This window comes from Balaenoptera acutorostrata, chromosome 2, assembly GCF_949987535.1.
Source record: "Balaenoptera acutorostrata chromosome 2, mBalAcu1.1, whole genome shotgun sequence".
In the NCBI taxonomy this organism is placed as follows: Eukaryota; Metazoa; Chordata; class Mammalia; order Artiodactyla; family Balaenopteridae; genus Balaenoptera; species Balaenoptera acutorostrata.
The window spans coordinates 185,412,451-185,435,946 of record NC_080065.1 but is presented as its reverse complement, the minus strand read 5'-3'; the positions used below and the strand labels follow the sequence as shown (position 1 = coordinate 185,435,946).

General features: G+C 60.1%; 2 protein-coding genes across 5 annotated transcripts in view; both read left to right on the top strand.

The window, feature by feature from the left end:
• Nucleotides 1-1,872, top strand: RPS15 (ribosomal protein S15). Its single transcript, XM_057541480.1, has 4 exons — nt 1-106; nt 502-587; nt 1,404-1,638; nt 1,724-1,872. The coding sequence occupies exons 1-4, from the start codon at nt 104-106 to the stop codon at nt 1,835-1,837; spliced, it is 438 nt and encodes a 145-aa protein (XP_057397463.1). The 5' UTR covers nt 1-103; the 3' UTR covers nt 1,838-1,872.
• A 4,224-nt stretch (nt 1,873-6,096) lies between these two features.
• The window catches only part of APC2 (APC regulator of WNT signaling pathway 2), a 25,466-nt gene continuing 8,066 nt past the window's right edge, over nt 6,097-23,496 (top strand). The window contains exons 1-15 of one of the 4 annotated variants that reach the window (XM_057539815.1): nt 6,097-6,226; nt 6,523-6,662; nt 12,890-13,048; nt 13,195-13,285; nt 13,413-13,593; nt 14,477-14,585; nt 14,727-14,840; nt 15,499-15,576; nt 15,782-15,880; nt 16,425-16,815; nt 17,325-17,420; nt 21,075-21,214; nt 21,571-21,648; nt 21,794-21,910; nt 22,235-22,449. In XM_057539815.1, coding sequence (XP_057395798.1) covers nt 6,609-6,662; nt 12,890-13,048; nt 13,195-13,285; nt 13,413-13,593; nt 14,477-14,585; nt 14,727-14,840; nt 15,499-15,576; nt 15,782-15,880; nt 16,425-16,815; nt 17,325-17,420; nt 21,075-21,214; nt 21,571-21,648; nt 21,794-21,910; nt 22,235-22,449 — 1,922 coding nt within the window. In that variant the 5' untranslated portion in view covers nt 6,097-6,226; nt 6,523-6,608. Of the gene's footprint in view, nt 6,227-6,522; nt 6,663-9,977; nt 10,182-12,889; nt 13,049-13,194; nt 13,286-13,412; nt 13,594-14,476; nt 14,586-14,723; nt 14,841-14,997; nt 15,175-15,498; nt 15,577-15,781; nt 15,881-16,424; nt 16,816-17,324; nt 17,421-21,074; nt 21,215-21,570; nt 21,649-21,793; nt 21,911-22,234; nt 22,450-23,496 lie in introns of those variants that run through there. The other 3 variants (XM_057539814.1, XM_057539816.1, XM_057539817.1) reach the window with 3 other exon arrangements.

The window sequence follows — 23,496 nt, the reverse complement described above, 5'->3', positions numbered from 1 at the left end:
AGCGGAAGCGCGCGCGCGCGCAGCCCTGGGGCGGGGCACATGAGCGGGCTCGCGATAACTGCGCAGGCGTAGAAAGGACCCTCCTTTCTGAAGAGCCGACAAGATGGTGAGTGTCACGGTTACCGTGTCTGTTCCGGGCCCATCTGGCGCCATCCGAGCTCTGGCCGCGCAGTGGAGGCCGGGGTCAGGCCGCGCGGCTGCGGTAGCCTCCTGCAGGCCTCCGGAACCGCCGCCGGACATGGGGGCGCGGGGCGGGCCTGCTGGGTGTCGGGACGACCCGGGGCAGGGAAGGCCTGTGTTGGCCCGCTTGTCCCAGCCGAGTCCCCGTAGCCACGGGCCGCTCGGGACGCCCCGGGACGGGCCCGAGGTGGTGCGTCCCCGTGGGCTTCCGTACCCGGGAGGGCCGCACGCTTTTCGGCGGGAGCCGCGGGCCCGGTGATGCCGCCGCAGGCTGGGAGGTGGGTCTCGGGGTTCGGCTCACCCGCATCCCGGCCCGCGCAGGCGGAAGTGGAGCAGAAGAAGAAGCGGACCTTTCGCAAGTTCACCTACCGCGGCGTGGACCTCGATCAGCTGCTGGACATGTCCTAGTAAGTGGCGGCCGGGCAGGGGGGGATGGCGGCGGGGGGGGGGTGGGCCCGAGGGCTGGGGGCTGCAGCCTGACTTGCGGCCGCGGCCGGAGACCGTGTGTAAAGGAGAGGGCGGGGCTGCGTGCGGATAAAACTCCACGTGGAGACGTTGAGGATCGAATTTAAGAGGATTTCTACGTGTTTCCTTTGGACGTGTTTTCGTCCATTCGGAAATGTAAACGCTGTCCTAGCTCGTGAGCCTCTTGAGCTCGGGCATCTGCAGGCTGGGATTTGCTACGTGCGCGGGAGTTTGCCGATCCCTGGTCTAAGGTTTGGTTGTAGGAGCTGGAAGCTTTTAGGCAGGGTGGGTGCGACGCCCTGGCGCCCAGATGGGGAGGGAGGCTTGCGGACAGCCAGGGACGCCTTTTTTCCTGGAGGTGTGCGCGGGTCTGGCTCGGAGGGGCCGGCTTCCTGGGGGCACAGCACAGGGTCTTCGTTGGCTGTGGGTTTCTCCGGGTGGCCCCGCTCCTGGGTTCTTGAGGCCTTCGGGATAGAGCAGTTTGCCCGCGAAGTTCGGCTGCTCCGCCTTCTTACCTGAGCTACCTCTTTTCCTGGCTCGGCTTCCTCGTTTGTAGATAGCGGGGGCGGGGGGGGGGCGGTTCTTGAACCGGAGGGTGTTATCCTGAACAATTCGGCGCGGGTGCAGCGGGCCCTGGCTGGGCTGCGAGTGTTGCGAGTGTTGCTTTGGGGGCTCTACGGGAAGCGGGAATGTCAGTGGGCGGGCGGTGGAGGGTGAGCCGGGGTTCAGGCCACCCGCTCTGTGCGCTTTGCCTGCAGTGAGCAGCTGATGCAGCTGTATAGCGCGCGGCAGCGGCGGCGGCTGAACCGCGGCCTTCGGAGGAAGCAGCACTCGCTGCTGAAGCGGCTGCGCAAGGCCAAGAAGGAGGCGCCGCCCATGGAGAAGCCCGAGGTGGTGAAGACGCACCTGCGCGACATGATCATCCTGCCCGAGATGGTGGGCAGCATGGTGGGCGTCTACAATGGCAAGACTTTCAATCAGGTGGAAATCAAGGTGCGTGTGGGCTGTGCTGGCCCGGGGGGGAGCCAGGGCCTGGCCAACCACGCCCGCCTGACCACCCTGCTCCCTTCCTCCTCAGCCTGAGATGATCGGCCACTACCTAGGCGAGTTCTCCATCACCTACAAGCCTGTGAAGCACGGCCGGCCCGGTATTGGGGCCACCCACTCCTCCCGCTTCATCCCCCTCAAGTAGTCTGCTGGCCAATAAAGGTAGAGACTTGTGTGCGACGGTCCTTCCCACGTGTGGTGCTTCCGGCCCAGCCCCCGGGAAGGGGGCTGGGCCTGGTCACAAAACCTGGAGGCTCAGGTGGGTCATGGGCCATTGTTGGACAGCGTGTGGCCCTGGGTTTCCTGCTGTAGACACAGCCCCTCTCGGGTAGGCTGAGGCTAGGAAACGGGTGGCTTGGGCTCTGTGATAAGTCCTGGGATGTCCAGGGGCCTGTGCTGCCTGCATCGGTGCCTCTTCTTGGCTCTCCCTGTGCTCCTGATCAGCTTCCAAAAACCTTCCACGGTAACCCCGGGGCCCTGCGCCTTGGATTGAGCCTTCCTGGGGTGTCCTGTGGGTGGGGTCTCCACCGTGTTCCCTAAAGTCTTCCTGGTCAGATCTTGTTTCCTTCACGATGGGAAAGATGGCAGATGCCCCAGTGGATGGACAGGCACGGTGACTGTCCAAGCAGCAGTGAGGCCCTAAGGGGTCCCTGCGACTTGCTGGTGGGATGTGGAAGAAAGTGGATGGGACTCCCAGGTTCTGGCCTGAGCTACTGGAAGGCTGGAGTTGCCATCAGCCAAGGTGGGGAGCAGGGGGGTGTCCTGCAGGTGGTCTTTAGGCACCCGAGTCTGCACCTCAGTTTAGAATGGGAGGGGCGGCCACAGTCCAGCCATGGAGGCGGGGAGGAGATGGCTGAAAGGAGCTGCTGCTTCTGTGACTGCTGCTCTGGGCTCCTTTTCCAGACTTTCAGTTTTAACATAATTTGCTCGTACTGTTATATCTTGATCTGGAGTTAAATTGAACAGAAAGCACAGCTCATCGTGTGTAACCTCGAGTGGAGAAGGCAGGAGACAGATTGTGTGACAGGATTAAGGACTCGGGTTGGCCCAGTTTGGCAGAAGGACCCAAGTGCTGAGACTAGATTCTCTGCAGTCTGTCTTGTGTCCCTGATTCATGGAGGGCTCCTATAAACCCTTAAGGAGAAGAGAGCAACCCGTTAGGAACAGGGCTGATGTATAAACAGACAGACGTCAAAATGCTGCTGGACCTCTAGTTCCTAACACAACGCGCACATGCCAGGAGCCAGAGCCCTGCAGAAACCGTGAGCTTCCACGGGCCGAGAAAGGACAGGTGGGCCTGACCTACACCTGGCAGGAGGGAAGGATGAGTGGGGAAGGCAGCCTGCGGGTCCAGTGCACTAGATAGGACACTTGGGTGATGGCAAAGGTGAGAAGTGAGGGGCTGGCAGCCCATTCAGTGGATAGAACACTGACACACTTGTGGATGGCCCCCTGAACCTGATCGGGCTTCAGAAGAACAAGCTAGAAACTTGAATCCATCATGTGAGGCTTGGGTGTCAGGTGAGATTAGCTGTGTGCCTCGCAGTGAGTTTAAAGGCCTTTGTGAGGGCTGCCATGGAAGGTCTCTGGGCAACATGGACCAGATTCACTTCAATCAGAACAGGACCTGCCTGCCCGGCCCCACAACTAGAAAGGAAGTAGGTAGCCTCCCTCCACTGTAGCCTCAGTTGTCTTTTTGGAAATTCCATAATTTAAAAGAGTAGTTGGGCTTCCTTGGTGGCGCAGTGGTTAAGAATCCGCCTGCCAATGCAGGGGACACCGGTTACAGCCCTGGTGGGGAAAGATCCCACATACCGCGGAGCAACTAAGCCCCGCACCACAACTACTGAGCCCGTGCTCCACAACGAGAGAAGCCACCACAATGAGAAGCCCGCGCACCACAACGAAGAGTAGCCCCTGCTCGCCACAACTGGAGAAAGCCTGCGCAGTAACAAAGACCCAACGCAGCCAAAATAACAAAGTTTAAAAAAAAAAAGGACTTCCCTGGTGGTGCAGTGTTTAAGAACCCGCCTGCCAATGCAGGGGACACGGGTTCGAGCCCTGGTCCAGGAAGATCCCACATGCTGTGGAGCAACTAAGCCCATGTGCCACAACTACTGAGCCTGTGCTCTAGAGCCCGTGAGCCACAACTACTGGAGCCTGCGTTCCATGACTACTGAAGCCTGGGAGTCCTAGAGCCTGTGCTCTGCAACAAGAGGGGCCACAGCAACAAGAAGCCCATGTGCTGCAACTAGAGAAAGCCCGCGTGCAGCAACAAAGACCAACACAGCCATAAGTAAATAAATCAATAAATGTATTTTAAAAACAAGGAAAGATAAAGCAATTGCTGAAGTAAACATGTTTTTTACATTGGATTGGAAAGATAAAGCAATTGCTGAAGTAAACATGTTTTTTACATTGTATTGGAAGAGTAGAGAGGAATGCCCTGGGCAAATCCGACCCTTTGCAGGGAGGTGGTTTTTGACCCTGAACATGAAAAGCTGTACAAACGTGCGTAACTTTGGAGCTGCTAGGCCCTCCTGCAGGAGCAAAATGCACGTGCCAGGGGTGTGAGCCCCTCCATCTTGTGGAGTGGAGCGGTGCTGGTGGAAGTGGGGATGGGTGCTGGCCAGGGTGTGCAAACATTGCCATCTGTTTTGTAAATAAAGTGTTACTGGCACACAGACATGCCCATTCATATTCGTTCCGGTGCTTTCCTGGCCTGCGGAGTCAAAATTATTGACTGAACCTTTAGCACAGTTTCTTGTTTTGTAAAAATGAGCAGGACCCTCTCTAGTACAGCAGCATTGGTGTAACCCCTCATCAGGCCCCCCATAACCAGGGTCACCTTTTGAACCTTCACAGGAAGCTTCCAGCCTGGCCACCACAGGTCACCTCGGTGGGCTTAGGGCAGGAGTGGCAATGATCATCACTTAAATTTTCTGCAGTTTGTATAATTACGTATGATTAGGAGACTGCATATTAGTATTGTATGCGAAACACCCTCTTATCCAGACTGCGGCACACACTGTGGCCGCCAGGTGGCGCCCGAATCTTGGAGCACTGTCGGGGCGGTCCAGGGGGCGAGGCAGGAGTCCTTGTAGACCCGGACGTCCCCGCCTAGCCCTTCTGTCTGGTGGCGGCCCGGGCTCCGCCTTCAGGCCGCGCTACGTTCCTGCTGCTTTGTCCCGTCCCTCCTGAATCTGTCCTGGGCTCCCCAAGCCTGCACGCCATCTCCACCATCTCAGAGGCAACTGCTTCGCTGGGACTCGGGGCTCTACACCACTCCCCCACCCCCGTCTGTCAGCTAGCTTCAGAACCTAAGTTGGATCTGCCGCTTCCCACTGCCCCACTGCTACCACCCTGGCCAGCCCTCCATCATCTCCCACCTGGACGTCAATTTAATGCGTGTCATCCTCCTGGGACCTCCCCAGGCTCCAGAAGAACGCCCAGGGTCCGCCGTGGCCCAGGAAGCCCCACCCCTCCGCTGTGCCTTGGCCTCTCCAAACCAGTTCCCACCTCCCAGCCTTCGCACGGGCTCCGCTCTCACCCGGACGCCCTTCACGCTGATTCCCGGCACCTGCTTGCGGAGGCCGGCTCTCACCATCCGGGCCACAGTAGCGGCCCTTTCTCCTCTCGCCGCTGTTCTATACTCCCCAGGACTTAGCAGAGCTCGTGATAACGCCCCCTCCGCCACCCCCACCGTCCCTTTCCATCCCCCCTCCCCCATCCTTCCCCACCCCACACCATCCTCCCCATCTCCGCCACCCCACCCCGCCCTCAGTCGCCCGGGACCCCGCCTCGTCTCCCGGCACCTACCACGGCCTGTTCTCCCCGAAGCCGCCAGAGGGCGCGTGTGAGCAGCGAGCGGGGCGCGTCCCTGCTCTGCCCGCCGCCCTGGGGGCTGGCTCCCTCGTCCCCCCACCCTGGCGCTGCACGGCCTGACCCGCCCAGTCCCCTCCTCGCCCTCACCTCCTGCCCCCTCCCTTTGCGCTAGCGGTTGATTCTGCCGGGATGCTCTTCTCGCTTGGGTCACCCCTCAGGTCTCCACTCAAGTGCCCTTCCCAGTAGCCCCCCACGCCCCCCACCTCCCCTGCTGTTTCCTCCTCGGCGCCCACTTCTAGCCAACATGTTTTCCTGTTGACTATCGGTCCCTCTCCCCCCAGTGTCAGCTTCCCACGGGCAGGGGTTTTGACTATTTTGTTCACTGCATAGGGCCCAGCACGCAGTAGGTGTTTAATAAATGTTTGGTAAATGACTGAAAATTGGTTTACGTGTGGTGTCGCCCACCAGTCCCCCGCGTGCCCAGCGCCCAGTTCAAAGCCCGGCAAACAGCAGGCGCGCAGCCAACGTTTGCTGAATGACTAATGAACGGAACGCGCGGCCCCGGCCACTGCGGGGACACTGTCCAAGCAGGCAGCCGACTGAGGCCGAAGGGCGGCGCCCCCCTCCGTCCCTTCGAGATCTCCGTCCTCTAGGGGACCCCTCATACCCCGGGCCCACTTCCCAACACCGGACCGCCTCTCCAGCTCCCGTGAGAGCCCCTCCCTGCTCTTCCCCCGTCCCCAGGGACCCCTCCCGCACCTCTCTAGGGCTCCCCAACCCCGTTGGACCCCCGCCCCTCCCCCCGCCTTCTCCGCTCACGCTGGTCCCTGCCCCCATCTCCCTCACTCGGGATCTCCTCACGCCGCCCCTCCCAAGTCCTCAGTCCCTCGAGACTCCCTTCCCCCGCCCGGGCGGGCCCCCCAGTCCCCCCCTCTTTCGCCCCCTTCGCGTTAGAGTCCCCGCCTGCCCCGCCTTGTGACCCCCCCCGTCCCTTGCTCCGCGCAGGCGCACGCGTCCCGGCCCGTCCCTCCCACCCCCACCCCCGGCGGCCGAGGGGCGGGGCGCAAACTGATTGAGGCGGCCGCGGCTCCATGGGGCTCCTGGGGCTGCTGAGCCTGCTGCACTCGGCCTTCTTCGGGGACCAGGTAGGGCGCGGGGGTCCCGGCCGCGGGGGGTGGGGTCTGGCCGTGGGCGCGGCTGGGGCGGGAGAGCCGCAGCCCGGAATGGGGTGAGGACCGTGGTAACGGTGGTCGCGGCAGCGGGAGGCGCAAGGGCACGCGCAGGGAATCGCCAAGGGTCTGGGGTCTCGCGCAGTCGCTGTGGAGACCGTTGCCAGGGAAACCGCCTCAGGTTGTTCGCAGGGCTGGTAGCCCCTCCCCCGCGCCGCAGCCACAACCGCCCCCCCCCTCCGGGTTTGCGCAGGCGCGGCCACGCCGGGCTCAGCCTTCTGCCTCCGAGACAGACCCCCGGACCCCTCCTCATTGCGCAGACCAGAAGACTGGCTGCGGCGGGAGGGCTGCGGCGGGGACTCGCTCTGCCGAGGCTCCGCCGTGCGCAGGCGGGTGGGAGACCGTGCCACGCCCTACACCTCTCCAGGCCTCAGTTTCCCCTTCTGGCCGCAGAGCGTAGGGCTGACTTAGATGTTCGCCCACGCGGATGTTCATAGTAATATCCATCCCACCGGGCCCGAGCGCTTTGCTGGCCTCCGCAATCTGAATTCTGGGGCTATAACATCCCCTCTTTAAGAGAAACTGAGTCTGGGAGGGTGCAGCGGGGAGCCCAAGGTCACCCCTCGAGCTGGGCTGGAGCCTGAGCGCGGGGCGGAGGTGCCCGCAGAGGACACAGCCCAGAGGCCGGCGGGAGCTGTCCGCGGTGCTGAAGGGGCCGCGAGCCCGCCCGCTCCACGCCCGGGAAACTGAGGCCCAGAACCGTGGTCAGGCGACCCATCCCGGGTCGGGATTCGGGGACACGGCCTGGACCAGCCGGCCCCACCCCTCCCTCACCTCCAGTGGCATTCTCTCCTCACCTGTCAGGGCCCTGCCCAGTCACCCAGCCTGAGCCCGTCTCTGTGATCTCATGACCACCTGCTGCCTTCCTGCTTCCCTGTCCCCCACCCCGATCCAGCTCTGAGTCGGGGGACGCTCCTGGTTCGGCCCCCAGCCCCTGACACGGCGGAGGCTCAGTGGGGAAGGGGGGGAGTGTAATCAAGGGGGCAGAGATGCCTGGGATCAGGCTCAGAAGGCCCAAGAGTGAACCTGGCTGTGTGCCAGGCTCGGGGGGGCGTTGTTTTATGGTGGGGATGGAGAGAATCGAGCCCTGTGCGGTAGAGGGAGCAGACGATACCAGGGAGGGAGACTGGGAAGAGGCCCCCCACTAGGCCTGGGCAACCCGAGATTGGGCCTGGGGTCCTGGGAGGCTCTGAGGGTTCCGAAGGCTCTTGTCTTTCTAGAATTTACAGTGATGCCCGATTCTGGCTGTGGCTCAAAGATTTACAGGGTCAAGGATTTGGGGTGGTGTCAGGGACGTGATGTTCCAGAGGCTTGGGGACAAGGGCATTTTGCCTTGGAGTCTCAGCCCTCATGTGCCCTCAACCTTCCAGGCCCCAGCCCCACCCAGAGTGGTGAGGAACGCCCAGGGAGGGCCTGGTGGGGCTTGCGCATGAACTCAAGCAACGTGCTCCCTGCCCCGAGCCTCAGTTTCCCCCTGTGTATGAGGACAAGACTGGCCATTGGACCCTCCAAGCCCCCTGCCAGCTCTAACGTTCTGGCTGAGAGGGGTCTGGAGAACAGTGGCATCTAAGACTGGATGGGGGAGCTGAGACTTCATCCCATGGGGGTTGGGGCAGGGATTCTCTAACCACCTCCCAGTGAACAAAATGGGAAACTGAGGCCATGCCCCAGGTCATGCAGGGGAGTCAAGGTGGAGCTGAAGTCGGCCCTGGGCTCTGTCCTCTCCCTGCCCCCATTCCAGCTTTGCCCAATCTGCCCTGCTTTCCCGTGGTCAGCTCAGCCCCAGGACTCCTCCTACTCTAAACGCCTCATCATTCCCTGGTCCAGCCCCACCACCGAAGTCCATATGCCTTGAGTAGGCTCTGATCTCTCCTGGCTCCAGGCATTGTATGTGCTGTTCCCTCAGCCTGGAATGCTTTTCCCCTCCTTGATCCCATGCCCAACTCTGATTCATGCTGAAGAGGCCCAGCACCGGCGTCCCCTTCTCAGTGCAGCCTTCCCAGTCTCTGGAAAGAGCCCTTCTGCCCATTGCACTCCCTCCCGGGTCCCACAGGCTGGGGGTGGCTGTGTTTGGCTCCGGAGGCTCTGGAACACGGAAGGTCCAAGTTCTTTTGGCGCCCCCAGCGTTGTTGTCCCAGGGTGGGACGCAAGGGGCCTCCTGCAGCCGGCCCAACAGGAGACACCATGGTGGCCTTGGTCCTTGTGTCCTTGGCTGCCCCTCCTGTCCTGTCCTTCCCTGCACCAGCCCTTACAAAGGCTGCAGCCACCTCCCCATTTTACAGAGGGAGAAACTGAGGGTCTCCAGGTGAACGACTTGCCCTGGCCCCCCAGCCAAGAGAAGACAGAGGCAGGCCCCAAACCCATGTCTCCTTCGTCCTTTGGGCAGCAGGCGGCCTGAGCTGCAGCTGCAGATTCGGCCTCTGGGTGTTAAACCCTCAAGTGGCCTCCAGGGACTCATTGACGATCTGAGACAGCTGGGGACGGGTACTCCTGGGAGCCCAGCCCCCTCCCTCCTCTGGCTTCCCTTGTGCGAGGGTGAATTATGGGTCCCACATGGGGCAGAGACACACAGGGTCAGAGATTCAGAGAATGTAGGAAGGGCCATGGCGTCACAGAGGCGCTGACACTCTGCAGGGCAGGGTGACAGGGAGAGATGTAGGGTCCCAGGTGCTCCCCAGCGTGCCTGCCCATCCCCCACGCTCACCCCCCCCCCATGCCAGCCAGGACGCTCGACGGGGTGGTCCAGCTGGATCCCCAACCCTGGCCTGCCCTAACCCATCGGATCCAGGCCAGGCCGGATCCGTGGGGAGGGGCTTCCTGCCCCGCCCCTGGAGCTTCCCTCCCTCCACCCTAAGGTTCTGATGTAACACCCAAGACTGGATGGCTTACACTCAAATTCTGCAGATCCAGCCATTGCAGGTTCTGAAAGGCCATTTCACCCCGGAATGGAGTGGAGGACACAAGGTCATGGTCATTGGGACGCTCCCTTCCCTAAGGGGGATTCACCCATACACACACGCACGCAAACACACACACACACACACGCACACAACCCCCGCCGAACCCGCTCGGAGGCCCGAAGCCCCGCAGCCGCCGGCGGTCCCCGCCCCGTGCCGCCATTGGCTGTTGCCATGGCACCAGCCCATCTTCCCGTGCCGCCATTGGCCGCCGCGCCTGCATCCCGCATCCTCCCCCGCTCGCGGTGGTCTCGCCCAGCGCCCGGAGCGACGGCGCCGCCTGGCGAGGCCCGGACTGGGCTTTGTCTAACGCGGAGCCCTCGTCCGCCCCGCCGAAACCCCGGAGCCCTGGAGCCCGCGCCCCGCGGCCGCCCCAGCCCCGGAGGACTGGGAACTTGGGCGGGGCCGGCGTAGCTGCGCGGAGGGAGGAACCCCCAGGTCCTCGGCACCGCAGCCGGCCCAACCCCAGTGAGATAAAGTAAGCGGGCGCCTTCCCTGGGTGGAGGGCAGCGCGGGTGCGGCCTCCGCCTTGCCGGAGCCTCCGTCCTTTTCTCTCTCCCGCGCCTGTAAGCACACAGGCTGGAGCCTCCGTTTCTTCAGGGCGGAGCCAGAGGAGAACCTGTGTCCCAGGGAGGTGGGCGTCTGCGTTGCTGCAGTTGATCCCATGCAAACACCCACTCACAGGTTTCAATACCCAGACCTCCCAGAGTCTTCGGACAAGCCACTGTGTGTCTTGGGGAATGGTGCTGCACCTCTCTGGATGGCAGCTTAACTAGAGGACGTGCGGCCCCTCACTGTCATTCAGACAAACCCCTAGCTATTGGTGCTTTCCTATCGGTGCACACATCTCGGATGCGGTCCCCCGAGGCAGCCTGGGGGTGAGGGGCAGGCAGGAGGGAGGAGGTGGCCTTGTGACGATGGCAGGAGTTAGGAGAGGTGTGCATGTGGAATGGCCTGGGGGAAAGAGAGCTGCCGGTGGCAGTGATGCGGGCTGTATGCAGAGGGCTCACAGCTTATGCTGAGGGCACTGGGGAGCCGTGGAGGCATTGGCGCAGGGGAGAAATGGAATCCAACTTGCAACTTTCCCTCTGTCTGTGCACGAAAAGGGGATGTGCATGAAAAGGGGATCGTGGGAGGCCGGGAAGAGGCTGTCGAGGCTGCCCTGGGAGGGGCCAGCTGGGTAGAGCTTGAGGGGCTGGTGGGAGTGTGGCATTGGGTACCCAGTTTGGAATGGGAGGGAGCCTGATGTGTGGCCCTGCTACCAAGTTCAGTCTGATGGGGACGCAGGAGTGACCACTGGGTGTGGGGGGAGTGAAAGGTCTGAGGCTCGGTCTGGTCCATTCCAGAAGAGCCCCTTGGGGGCAGCCTGGGGAGAGGGCCCCAGGAGGGGTCTGGGTTTCCCGAGTGGGAGGGGCATGCACGGGACTAGTGCTTCCCCCTGGCTGGGCATGGCATGGTGGCCTCAGCCAGGACACAGGGCCCCAGCCGGACCCCAGGGATCTTGCCGCAGCGCCAGTGGGTCCTGATCCCCAGCTGGGATCCCCGACTGAGCCTCGGGCGGGATCAGTATCAGGGTGAGAGGGGGGACTGTGGTCCTCAGGCGCCAGCCTCCCCCACCTGACACACTGTCACCCATAGGACTGTCCTGTCTGCTCCATGACCACCATCTCACCTGGCCCTCTAGTTGGCCCATAAGACAAGCCTGGTAGACCGAGTTCGCCCCATTTCTCAGATGTGCAAACCGAGGCCTGCAGCGGGGGCGGGGCTTGTGTGCTTCCAGCACTGCCTGGACTTGTGAGCACTTCCAGGGCAGTGTCTGGGTTTCAGTCATGCCTGGTGTGTCCCCCCAGGCTCAGTTTCTCTCTCTGGGAACAGTCGAATGGTGATCCCTGAGGCTCAAGGCTCAGGACTGTGACAAGGCGTCAGATGACAAGGCCAGGCACGCAGTAGGTCCTCTGAGTGGTTAGAATGGACTGACTCCTCCTTGGGGCCGAGCCCCCCCACCCCTACTCCAGGCCCAGCTGTGCCCACGGTGGGTGGGGGGCTCCTGGGGGGAGGAGAGAGAGAATGAGTGAGCGAGTGAAGGAATGGGTGCGCCCCGGTGGTGGAGGGAGAGGGAAGGGGCAGGTGCCCCTCTGTGGGCAGGGGCGGCTGACTGATTTGGGGAGGGGGCTCAGGCGGGCAGGGGGAGGGGGCTCCCAGGGAGGAGGTGGCGGAGGGGATGGGCTGCCATTGGTGCATCTCAGACAAAGGCAGAGGGAGGGGGTGAGGGCTGATGGGAAGGGAACAAAGAGGAAAGGGGGGCCGGTGGTGGGGGCGGCTCGGTCAAGAGGGCCAAGCCAGGCAGGAGACACCGGCTAGCTGGACAGAGGGAGGAGGCTGGGCTGGAGCAAGAAGGGCACCCAGACACACAAAGAGCAAGCGGCAGTGGTGGTTCCAGGGGATGGGGCAGGGGCCCCCGGGGGCTCTAGGGACAGACAGAGGGCTGACTGGAGGGGCACCAGGGCCGAGCAGGTAGCTACTCCGGATCCAACCGCTGCTGGAGGGGGTGTCCGGGCTGCAGACCCCCAGGATGACCGCGGTGGGTTTGGGTCTGGCTGGCTGGCTGTCCAGCTGCTGGGGCCACCATCAGCCCATCCATCGCTTTCTTAGAACCTTCACGGCGTTCTTATTGTCCAGCATCTGGGCCAGCTGGCAGTCTGTCCACCCAGCCTCTGGGCGGCTGTGCTCATTCAGGAGAGGGTCTTGGCTGTCCGTCCATCTGTCTGTTTGTCTCTTTCTCTCTCTGGCTGTGTGTCTCTGAGCCTGGTGGCATTGGGCTGGCGAGTCCCCCTGCCAGTTTCAACTGTCTGGCTGTCCGTCTGTCTAGCCAGCTGTCCGTCTATGTGTCTAAAAGCTTCACAGTGAGGGCCAGTGTCTGTCTGTGTCTTGTCTGTTGGTCAGTTCAGTTGTCTGTCTGAACACCTCTCCGACAGTTCTGTCCCTCTGTCTCCCGTTGTCCCTGCCTATGTCTGTCACTCCACCTGCCAGGCCGTCTGTCCCCCGGATTCCCTGGGCCAGCACCATCCCGCCTGCAGCAGTCCACGCCAGCCACCCCTGCCTGAGACCCAACCCAGGGCTGGAACTTAGGTCGAGGGCCGCCCCCTACCCAGACCCTCGGATGATCCCTCTCTCCTGTGGGCCCAGGCGCTGCAGGAGCTGAAGATGACGAGCTCCGTGGCGCCCTACGAACAGCTGGTGCGGCAGGTGGAGGCCTTGAAGGCCGAGAACAGTCACCTGAGGCAGGAGCTTCGGGATAACTCAAGCCACTTGTCCAAGCTGGAGACAGAAACGTCAGGCATGAAGGTGCGAGGGGAGGCTGGGCGGAGGACGTGGACCCGGGTCACGGGGACAAACACCAGGGCGCTGGGCCCAGGGATGGGCAGGCAGGACAGGGGCATCTCACAGGGGGCTGGACCACCGACCGCTCTCTTTCCGGCCTCCATGTTCAGGAGGTCCTGAAGCACTTGCAGGGCAAGCTGGAGCAGGAGGCCCGCGTGCTGGTGTCCTCAGGGCAGACCGAGGTGCTGGAGCAGCTGAAAGGTGAGGGGCTGGCTTGGGGACCCCCCACCTGCACGTTGGGGCCAACCCTGGCCCGCTTCCTGAGGGAGCTGGGAGGAGGGGGGCAGGGGGCGTGCTGACCTCAGCCTCTCCCTCTGCGCCCACCCAGCCCTGCAGGTGGACATCACCAGCCTGTACAACCTCAAGTTCCAACCCCCGGCTCTGGCCCCCGAGCCCACTGCCCGGACCCCCGAGGGAAGCCCGGTGCACAGCTCCGGGCCCTCCAAGGACAGCTTTGGGGAGCTGAGCCGGGCCACCATCCAGCTGCTGGAGGAACTGGACCGGGAACGGTGAGATGGCGGGGAACCTTGCCACAGGCAGTGGTCACAAGGCTCCACCCACCTCATGAGCCCCCCTGCCCGCTCCCTGCCCCATGCCCATGTGGCGCCTCAGCCCCCTTTCCTGGCCCAACTGACCTCAGCTGGAGGACAAGGGCGGGGGTGGTGGTGGCGTTCCTGGCAGAGGGGAAGGCTCCTGGGAGACGTCCCCAGGGGTCCTGGACACACAGGCGTCACCAGGAACAGGGCTGTGTCCAGTGCCAGGGCTCAGAGTCAGGCCTGGAGCCAGAGAGACTCAAGGCGGCCTTTGTGGAGAAAGGGCTGCGGCCCAAGAAACCTGGGCCTGAGGCCAGAAGAAGGAGGCAGGGTCTGGGTGCCTAGCTCAGCTCTGCTGCGTTGTGTGGGGTCAGACAGGGAAGTTCTGGAGCAGCCTGGAGTTAAGTCCATGCTTTGCTGTCTGACCTCAAGCAAGAACCCTAGCCCCTACCACCAGCCTCAGACTTCTGCTCTGTAAAATGGGAATAGCAGTATCTCCTCACAGGGTGTGAAAAGGGAGACTCTACTGCACCTGGAGCAATCCGAGCCTGAAGTTTGCCCTGTGTAGGCTAGAGGGAGATTAGCCGGTGTTCGAGAGGTGTTAGAATAGCCTCCTCAGAGCCTTTCTCCGAGGACCAAGATTTACAAAGGAGTTACCTTTTTTACTTTCAAATAATTTCTGCACTCCATCCCCACCCCAGTGCCGGGGGCACCACGGGCGAGACTTTGCCACACTACCTATTAAACTTGGCACCCAGTAAGCACCCCACAAGTGATTACAAAAATCAGAGTAAACAAACACATTATGGTAACGGCTCCCGCTCTGTGAGCCCGCGTCCACTGACCGGCCCTCCGCCAGGTGTTTCCTGTTGAATGAGATTGAGAAGGAGGAGAAGGAGAAGCTCTGGTATTACTCGCAGCTGCAGGGCCTATCCAAGCGCCTGGACGAACTCCCTCACGTGGAGACGGTGAGCGCGCGGAGCTGCCCGGGGTTTTGCGGTGCCCCGCCCCGCCCCGCCCATGGCGGGGGTCGGAGCGGAGGCCCAGCCCTCGCCCGGGTATCGCCCCCCACCCCCAACTCACCGAGGCCCGCCCGCCCCTCCCAGCAGTTCTCGATGCAGATGGATCTGATCCGGCAGCAGCTGGAGTTCGAAGCCCAGCACATCCGCTCGCTGATGGAGGAGCGCTTTGGCACCTCGGACGAGATGGTGCAGCGGGCACAGGTGCGGCTGGGGCGGAGCCTGGGCGGAGCCATGCACCAGCGGGCGGATCAGAGCACAGATATTGTTGTGGGAGGAGCGCAGATATTGTTAATGGGCGGGGTTACATGTCTGCGGGCGAATCAGAGGACAGAGACTCCTGCGGGTGGGGCCTGACGCAGGAAGCGGAGCCATAGTTAGATCTGGGTGTGAGCGGAGCTAGAGGGGGCTTAGCACGGAGCCCGACTCAGAGGACAGAGTACCAGAACGATAGGGACGGTGCGACCAGTGCGAGGAACCGAGTCTGAACAAGACTTGGGCGTTGACAGTCAAATGGCGGGACCAAGTCAGAAAATAGGTGGGTCCGGAGGGATGGCCTGGGGATTAAGCTGTGGGCGGGGCCAGAGCCTGGGCTTGAGGGTTGGACCTTGGGTGGGACCAGGAAGTGAATGGAGTCAGATAACTGGGGGGGGAGGGTTGAGAATGGGTGGGCCATATCAAGGAGGAGGCGGGGTCAGAGCCCAGGGTGGGGTTTGGGCAATGGATGGGGCCAAACCAGGGACTGGGCGGAGTCAGCATGGGGCAGGATTTGGACTGGGGACGGGGCCGTATTGGGAGTGTGGGCGGAGTCGGAGCCGGGGTTGGGGTGGGATTTCCTCAGTGTGCCCTTTCTCCCACGCAGATCCGTGCTTCCCGCCTGGAGCAGATCGACAAGGAGCTGCTGTCGGCGCAGGACCGGGTGCAACAGACCGAGCCCCAGGTACCAGGAGGGGCGGAGTCAGGGCCCTAGTGGGTGGTGACAGCCCCAGGCAGCAGCGAGACCCCCGGGCCCTGCCCAGGGTTCAGGAATCCGTCTGCGGCCCCCGCCACATCGTCATGGGGGTAGGGCAGGCATCAGCAGCCTGGGCGGGCGCTTTGTGGGGTGCCCCTGGGCGGAACCCGCAGGCCTGGCGTTCTCCCCACAGGCCTTGCTGGCAGTGAAGTCGATGCCGATGGATGAGGACCCCGAGGCTGAGGTCCCCACGCACCCTGAGGATGGTGCCCCTCAGCCGGGCAACAGCAAGGTGAGGGGAGTCCGCGGGGGGGGGGGGATGCTGAGAGGCGGGGTGGGGGCAGTGGCGGCCGGCTGGGTTGGGATACACAGTGAAGTGGGTCCTGCATCCCTGCTGCATTTGAAGGCCCCTCCCTCTCCAGGCCGCCATAAAGCATCCCCAGGTGTGGGAGGGTCACCCTGAGTTGGAGTGAGTCGGGAGGTTGGGTTGTGGTGCGGAGCCTGGCGTGAGTGTGGATACCTGTTCTGTATATTTGGGGGGCACTCTGGGCTTAGATGTAGGGGGCCACCTCTAGGAGTACTGGTGAGGCTGATGGGGTGGCCATTTGGCTCTTATGGGCTGGGGGCATCTCTGCAGTGTGTGTGGGTGTGGGTGTGGGTGTGGGTGTGGGTGTGTGTGTGTTGCTTCCCGGGAGGATGCAGGGTCAGGGTAGTGGGGGGAGCAAGAGATTCTCCTGGGCTGAGGTCATAGGACCCCCATCCGTTTAGAGGGAGTGCAGGTGGGGCCAGGTGAGCCAGGCGGGGCTCCCCACCCTGACATCTCCTGCCCCTCGCAGGTGGAGGTGGTTTTCTGGCTGCTGTCCATGCTGGCGACGCGTGACCAGGAGGACACGGCACGGACGCTGCTCGCCATGTCCAGCTCACCTGAGAGCTGCGTGGCCATGCGCCGCTCGGGCTGCCTGCCGCTGCTGCTGCAGATCCTGCATGGCACTGAGGCCGGGGCTGGGGGTCGCAACGGGACCCCAGGGGCGCCGGGAGCCAAGGATGCGCGCATGCGCGCCAACGCAGCGCTGCACAACATCGTCTTCTCCCAGCCGGACCAGGGTCTGGCGCGCAAGGAAATGCGCGTCCTGCACGTGCTCGAGCAGATCCGTGCCTACTGTGAGACCTGCTGGGACTGGCTGCAGGCCCGGGACGGCGGGCCCGAGGGCGGTGGCGCCGGCGGCGGTGAGTGAGTGAGCAGCTTCTGTGCGCTGGGCGGCAGCCTGGGCTCCCCGGGTGCCAGGGCAGCACCGCTGGCAGTAACAGCGGCCTCTGGCTTTTGCCGGGCACCTGCTCTGTGCCACGCGCCGGCTGAGGCCTCCTGGGAACCTGTGAAGACAGACTGGCAAAGGGATAGCCACAAGGTAGATGCTCAAGAAACGGTCGTTGATTGAAAGGATCAATTGTAGTTAACCCTCGAAAGGCGGGGGCAGAGTTTGAGATTCCTAGCTGTTGGGGCCGCCCACAAAGTTAGTATCAGCAGCTAAGCACCAGGCTGGGTGAGGCAGGCCCCTCCTTGTTCACTTCAGAGGGGCCGATGCTCTGGGGGTAACCCCGCACGCCCGGCGGGCAGCACTTTGTAAAGCTCCAGGTCTTGGCAGGTCTGCAGGGTGGAGACTGCAGGGAGGGGCGGGGACCCACCAGGCGACATTTCCTGCAGTGGAAGGGCTCTGACCCGGTCCCCTTGCCCACAGCCCCGGTCCCCATCGAGCCACAGATCTGCCAGGCCACCTGCGCCGTGATGAAGCTGTCTTTCGACGAGGAATACCGCCGCGCCATGAACGAGCTGGGTGAGTGCCCCTCGCCGCCCCCGCGAGCTGGAGCTACCCCCGATCTGGACGGCCTCTGGGCCTCACTCAGCGCAGGGCAGGTTCCCGGCACTAGTGGTCCTGGGGCTCAGAGAACAGGGGAGAGGCCGGGAAGCCAGGAGAAAAGGTGAATCGAAGCTACTGGGTGGTCGAGGCGGAGCGACCCTGTGAAGTTTTAGGTTTGGGAGTACTACAGCATCTTTTCCACATAAAAGTAATCAAAACACGGGGAAAGGAAATATCAAGGGCCAAACGAGGCACTACTTCTCACCCGGCAGATGGTCAAAGCACTCAAAGGTTCTTCTGTAAGGTCCCACGTGATCTGGCCACATAGACTCGGGCGCTCAAAACCCAATGGGGGTGGTGGGGGGGAGCGCCCAGGCGCAGCCTTTCCGGGGCGGGGGGCATCTGGAGTGGCAGACATTTTACAAGAGGGCACAGGTCTGCAGTCCTTCCTCTGCCAGCCGGTCCAGGGACCCCTGGAGTTTACCAAGCTCCTTCCAAGAGGCTTGCACACTCACTGCTATGTTGATAATTCCACGAAGATGCGATCTGCCTTTTTCACTCTCGTGCGCATGTGTGTTCAGAGGGGTTTTCCAGGCACTCCTACTCTGAGGACCGCTGGGCTGTGCGTTCTGGGGTTAAAAGATTTCTCCGTTTTCATTTCTAGTGTGGTAAATATTTTTTGTTTATTGAAGTATAGTTGATTTACAATATTGTGTTAGTTTCAGGTGTAAAGGGATGCAGTTATATATACATTTTTTAAAATATTCTTTCCCATTGTGGTTTATCACAGGATATTGAATATGGTTCCCTGTGCTCTACAGTAGGACCTTGCTGTTTATCCATCCTGTCTATAATAGCTTACATCTGCTAATCCCAGCCTCCGACTCCATCCCTCCCCCCTAACCCCCTCCCCCTTGGCAACCATAAGTCTGTTCTCTGTGTCCATGAGTCTGTTTCTGTTTTGTAGATAAGTTCATTTGTGTCATATTTTAGATGCCACATAAAAGTGATATCATATGGTATTTGTCTTTGTCTGACTTACTTTACTTAGTATGATAATCTCTGGGTTCATCCATGTTGCTGCAAATGGCATTATTTCATTCTTTTTTTAAGGCCGAGTAATATTCCATTGTATCTATATATACCACATCTTCTTTATCCATTCATCTGTTAATGGATATTTAGGTTGCTTCCATGTCTTGGCTATTGTAAATGGTGCTGCTATGAACACAGGGGCGCATGTATCTTTTCAAATTATAGTTTTGTCTGGGTATATGCTCAGGAGTGGGATTGCTGGATCATACAGTAGTTCTATTTTTAGTTGTTTAAGGATCCTCCATACTGTTCTCCATAATGGCTGCACCAACTTACGTCCCAACCAACAGTGCAGGAGCGTTCCCTTTTCTCCACACCCTCTCCAGCATTTGTTATTTGTAGACGTTTTAACGATAGCCATTCTGACGGGTGTGAGGTGGTAGCTCGTTGTAGTTTTGATTTGCATTTCCCTAATAATTAGTGATGTCGAGCATCTGTTCACGTGCCTGTTGGCCATCTGTATGTCTTCTTTGGAGAAATGTCTATTTAGGTCTTCTGCCCATTTTTCGATTGGGATGTTTGTTTTGTTGTTGGTGGCAGTATGATGACTATTGAGCTGTAACCCAAGTGAACTCTTTGGGGTCCTCAAAAAAATGTTCAGCATGTACAGGGGTCCCGAGATGAAAATGCTGGCATGTCACTGGTGTTCTCAGGGTCCATCCACGTGGTAGCGAGGGTCAGGGCTTCACCCCTTTTCGTGGCTGAGGGCCGTCCCCGTGTGTGGAGGGACACGGTGTGTTTCTCCATCATCTGGTGATGGACACTCAGGCTGTTTCCACCTTCTGGCTGTTGTGACTTGTGCTGCTGTGCACACACACGTACAGGTTCGCTTTGGAAGTTTGTAGGTTTGTGTTGCTAAGCTCCTTCCCCAGGGTGGTCCCCACTGGTGTGCTCTTCAGCAAAACTGCCTCATCGGTCCCGGGTCCCGAGGACGATCCTGTTGCTGAACGAGGGGGAAGGGCTGCATGTGTTTGGGTTCCTGCAGGTTCTTTCCCTTCTAGTCCCGCTGACCATTTACTCTTTAAAAAAAAAAATTATTTATTTGGCTGCACCAGGTCTTAGTTGCAGCATGCAGAATCTTTTTTTTTTTTAATTTATTTATTTATTTTTGGCTGTGTTGGGTCTTCGTTTCTGTGTGAGGGCTTTCTCTAGTTGCGGCAAGCGGGGGCCACTCTTCATCGCGGTGTGCGGGCCTCTCACTGTCGCGGCCTCTCCCATTGCGGAGCACAGGCTCCAGACGCGCAGGCTCAGTAGTTGTGGCTCACGGGCTTAGTTGCTCCGCGGCATGTGGGATCTTCCCAGACCAGGGCTCGAACCCGTGTCCCCTGCATTGGCAGGCAGATTCTTAACCACTGCGCCACCAGGGAAGCCCCAGAATCTTTTTTTTTTTAACTAAAAATATATTTTTTGGCTGTGTTGGGGTCTTCGTTGCTGCATGCGGGCTTTCTCTAGTGCGGCAAGCAGGGGCTGCTCTTCGTCGTGGTGCACTGGCTTCTCGTTGCGGTGGCTTCTCTTGTTGCGGAGCACGGGCTCTAGGCGTGCGGGCTTCAGTAGTTGTGGCGCATGGGCTTAGTTGCTCCGCAGCATGTGGGATCTTCCCGGACCAGGGCTCGAACCCGTGTCCCCTGCATTGGCAGGTGGATTCGTAACCACTGCGCCACCAGGTAAGTCCCCATGCAGAATCTTTTAGTTGGGGCATGCAGGCTTTTAGTTGCAGCATGTGGGATCTAGTTCCCTGACCAGGAATCGAACCCCGGGCGCCCCTTGCTTTGGAAGCATGGAGTCCTAACTGCTGGACCACCAGGGAAGTCCCGACCATTTACTCTTTGTAAAGTGAGACCCCAATTGTCCTAGTGAGTAAAGAACTGTGTGTGCAGGAACCTCCCTGGCGGTCCAGTGGTTAAGACTCCGTGCTTCCACTGCAGGGGCCACGGGTTTGATCCCTGGTCGGGGAACTAAGATCCCACATGCTGCGTGGCATGGCCAAAAAATTAAAAAAGAAAAAAAAGGAAAAGAAAAATCGTGTGTGGGGGCCATCAGCAGTGGCTCCTGAGCACACGCCGTCCGGTCCATCCCGGGGACGCAGCGGGACAGCCGCCAGCCCTGCCCTCAGTGGCTTGCTGGCTAATGGTTTGGGAGCTTCTCATCTGGGGAGTTGGGGGCTTCCCTGAGGAAGTCACTCTTGAGCAGAAGGGGACCCAGGAAACTGGGCAAACAGTGGGGAAGAGCATCCCGGGCAGAGGGAACAGCATGTGCAAAGGCCCGGCAGCCGGACGAAGTGTGACTGGGGGCTGAGGGCAGAAAAGAGGCGGGCGTGAAGGTGCAGGGCACCCAGGGGGCTGGGCCAGCCAGGCAGCAGGATGCCTGGAGGAGGTGTCCTCAGAGTTGGGCTTCAAAGGTGGGCTTAAGGAGAGCAGATTGGAGGGAGGGGAGGGCGTATAGGTAGAGTGAGCTGCGCGGGCAGAGGCTGGGAGGTGGGCAGGCGGGGTGGTGGTGGGGTGCCCACCTGCCCCCAGCCCTGCCGTGTCCCCACAGGTGGGCTGCAGGCTGTGGCGGAGTTACTGCAGGTCGACTATGAGATGCACAAGATGACCCGGGACCCTCTCAACCTGGCCCTGCGCCGATACGCCGGCATGACCCTCACCAACCTAACCTTCGGGGACGTCGCCAACAAGGTGGCTGGGTGGGCCGGCGGGTGGGCCAGCATCGCCCAGGCTAAGCCCCGCTGGCCTCCTCCCCGCCTCGAAGCAGCACTGAGAGGCGGGGACAGGCGGGGAGACTGAGGCCCGGGGTCCAGGCCGCCATGCTCTTGGCCCCTCTGCTGCTGCCCCTGTGGAGCGGGGGCCTCTGGGCCTGGGCGGGGTGTCTGCGCCTGCCTGAGCCTCAGTCTCCTCATCGGAGCAACAGGGCGAGTGCTCTCCCTCCCCTGTGGCGGTGAAGATGGGGGGTGGGGTTCGAGCTCTAACACATAGGTGCTCAGTCAACGCGGGAGGTGCCCCCGCCATGGCGTGACTCCCGTGTCGCCCCACAGGCCGCACTGTGCGCCCGCCGGGGCTGCATGGAGGCCATTGTGGCGCAGCTGGCGTCCGAGAGTGAGGAGCTGCACCAGGTACCCGGGAGGCTGCGGTGCTGCCGGGGGGTGGGGGGCGTCCCCTGGGCTCTGCCACCTGCCGCCGTGGGGCTTGCGCGTGGGCCCTGCGAGGCACCCTGGCAGCCGGGCCCGGGCCCACACGGCCTGCCCTGCACTCCCCCAGGTGGTGTCCAGCATCCTGCGCAACCTGTCCTGGAGGGCGGACATCAGCAGCAAGAAGGTGCTGAGGGAGGTGGGCAGCATGACGGCCCTGATGCAGTGCGTCCTGCGAGCCTCCAAGGTGGGCACCGGGCGGGCTGGCGGGGGCCACGGCTGCGCAGTGCCAGCCACGTGGCCGGGAGGCACTGGCAGCAGGTGGCGAGCTCGCCACCTTGGGGGGAAGTCAAGCCAGACGGACAACCCGCCGCCTGGCAGCGGGTCCAGGCCAGGGGCTTCCAACCCGGCAACTCAAAAGATCTTGCCGTGGCCGGCTGTGTTACTTTTGACTTCTACTCGAAAAGGCATTTGGGTGCCTTGTGTTGGCGCCTCGAGGGAGAGGGCCCGTGGGTGGGGCGGGGCTGGGGCCCGCACCGCTGACCCCCTCCTGCTCCTGCCCCGCGCCCAGGAGTCCACCCTGAAGAGCGTGCTCAGCGCCCTGTGGAACCTCTCGGCGCACAGCACGGAGAACAAGGCCGCCATCTGCCAGGTGGACGGCGCCCTGGGCTTCCTGGTCAGCACACTGACCTACAAGTGCCAGAGCAACTCGCTGGCCATCATCGAGAGCGGCGGCGGCATCCTGCGCAACGTGTCCAGCCTCATCGCCACCCGCGAGGACTACAGGTCAGCCGGGGGCGCGGGGGAGGGCGCTGGGCAGGTGGAGCCCGGGAGCAGCTGGGGTGGGGGTGGCGGCTCCCCCTCTGCGGTGAACCACGGGGAGCCGAGCCTCGTCCTCCTGCGAATGGGTCGGCCCGACGCATCCCCGGTCGCTGACTGTTCTTAGTATAAATACATCCCAAATACTGCCTGGGATATACTCGTACCACATTTTAAATTAACTTAGTAAAAATATACGTAGCATTCTAAGTCATATTAATAATGCTTGTTCTTTTTCAGACTATTATGCACTAAGTAGTAAACAATGCTTATTCTTCATTAACATAAATATTTACTTCTTACTAGGTAACGTTAACAGTAAGTAATGCTTCTAACGTATGAAAATACGTAACCGTTAAAAAGTATAAGTATATCCCAAATAATGCATGGGATATACTTGTGCTAAAGATTTTACCAATTAAAATAAAACATTAATTTATTAATAATGCTAATAACAAACAATATTGAGATTTCTGTTTACTTTAAAAGTACTATCTTTAGTATAAATATATCCCAAACACTGCACGGGATATACTTGTACTAAATTTTAAATTAACTTAGTAAAAATATACATAATTTTCTAAATAATATTAATAATAAATACTTGTTCTTTATTAAAATATTATTCACTAAGCAATATTAATAAATAAAACAATGCTTATTCTTCATTAGCATAAATATTTATTACCTACTAGGTAACATTAATAATAAGTAATACTTCTAATGTATGAAAATACATAGCTATTAAAAAGTATAAGTATATCCCAAATATTGTGTGGGATATACTGAATTTTAAATTAATTTATTAAAATAAAAATGCATTATTTTCTAAATAATAGTAAAAATGTGTTCTTTATTAAAATAAATAAAATTATTTGTTAATACTACTAATAAATAATGCTTCAGATGTATGAAAACACGTAACTTTTAAAAAGCATATCCTAAATACTGCATGGGATATGCTTGTGCTAAAGACTTTATCAATTAAAATAAAACATTAATTTACTAATAATG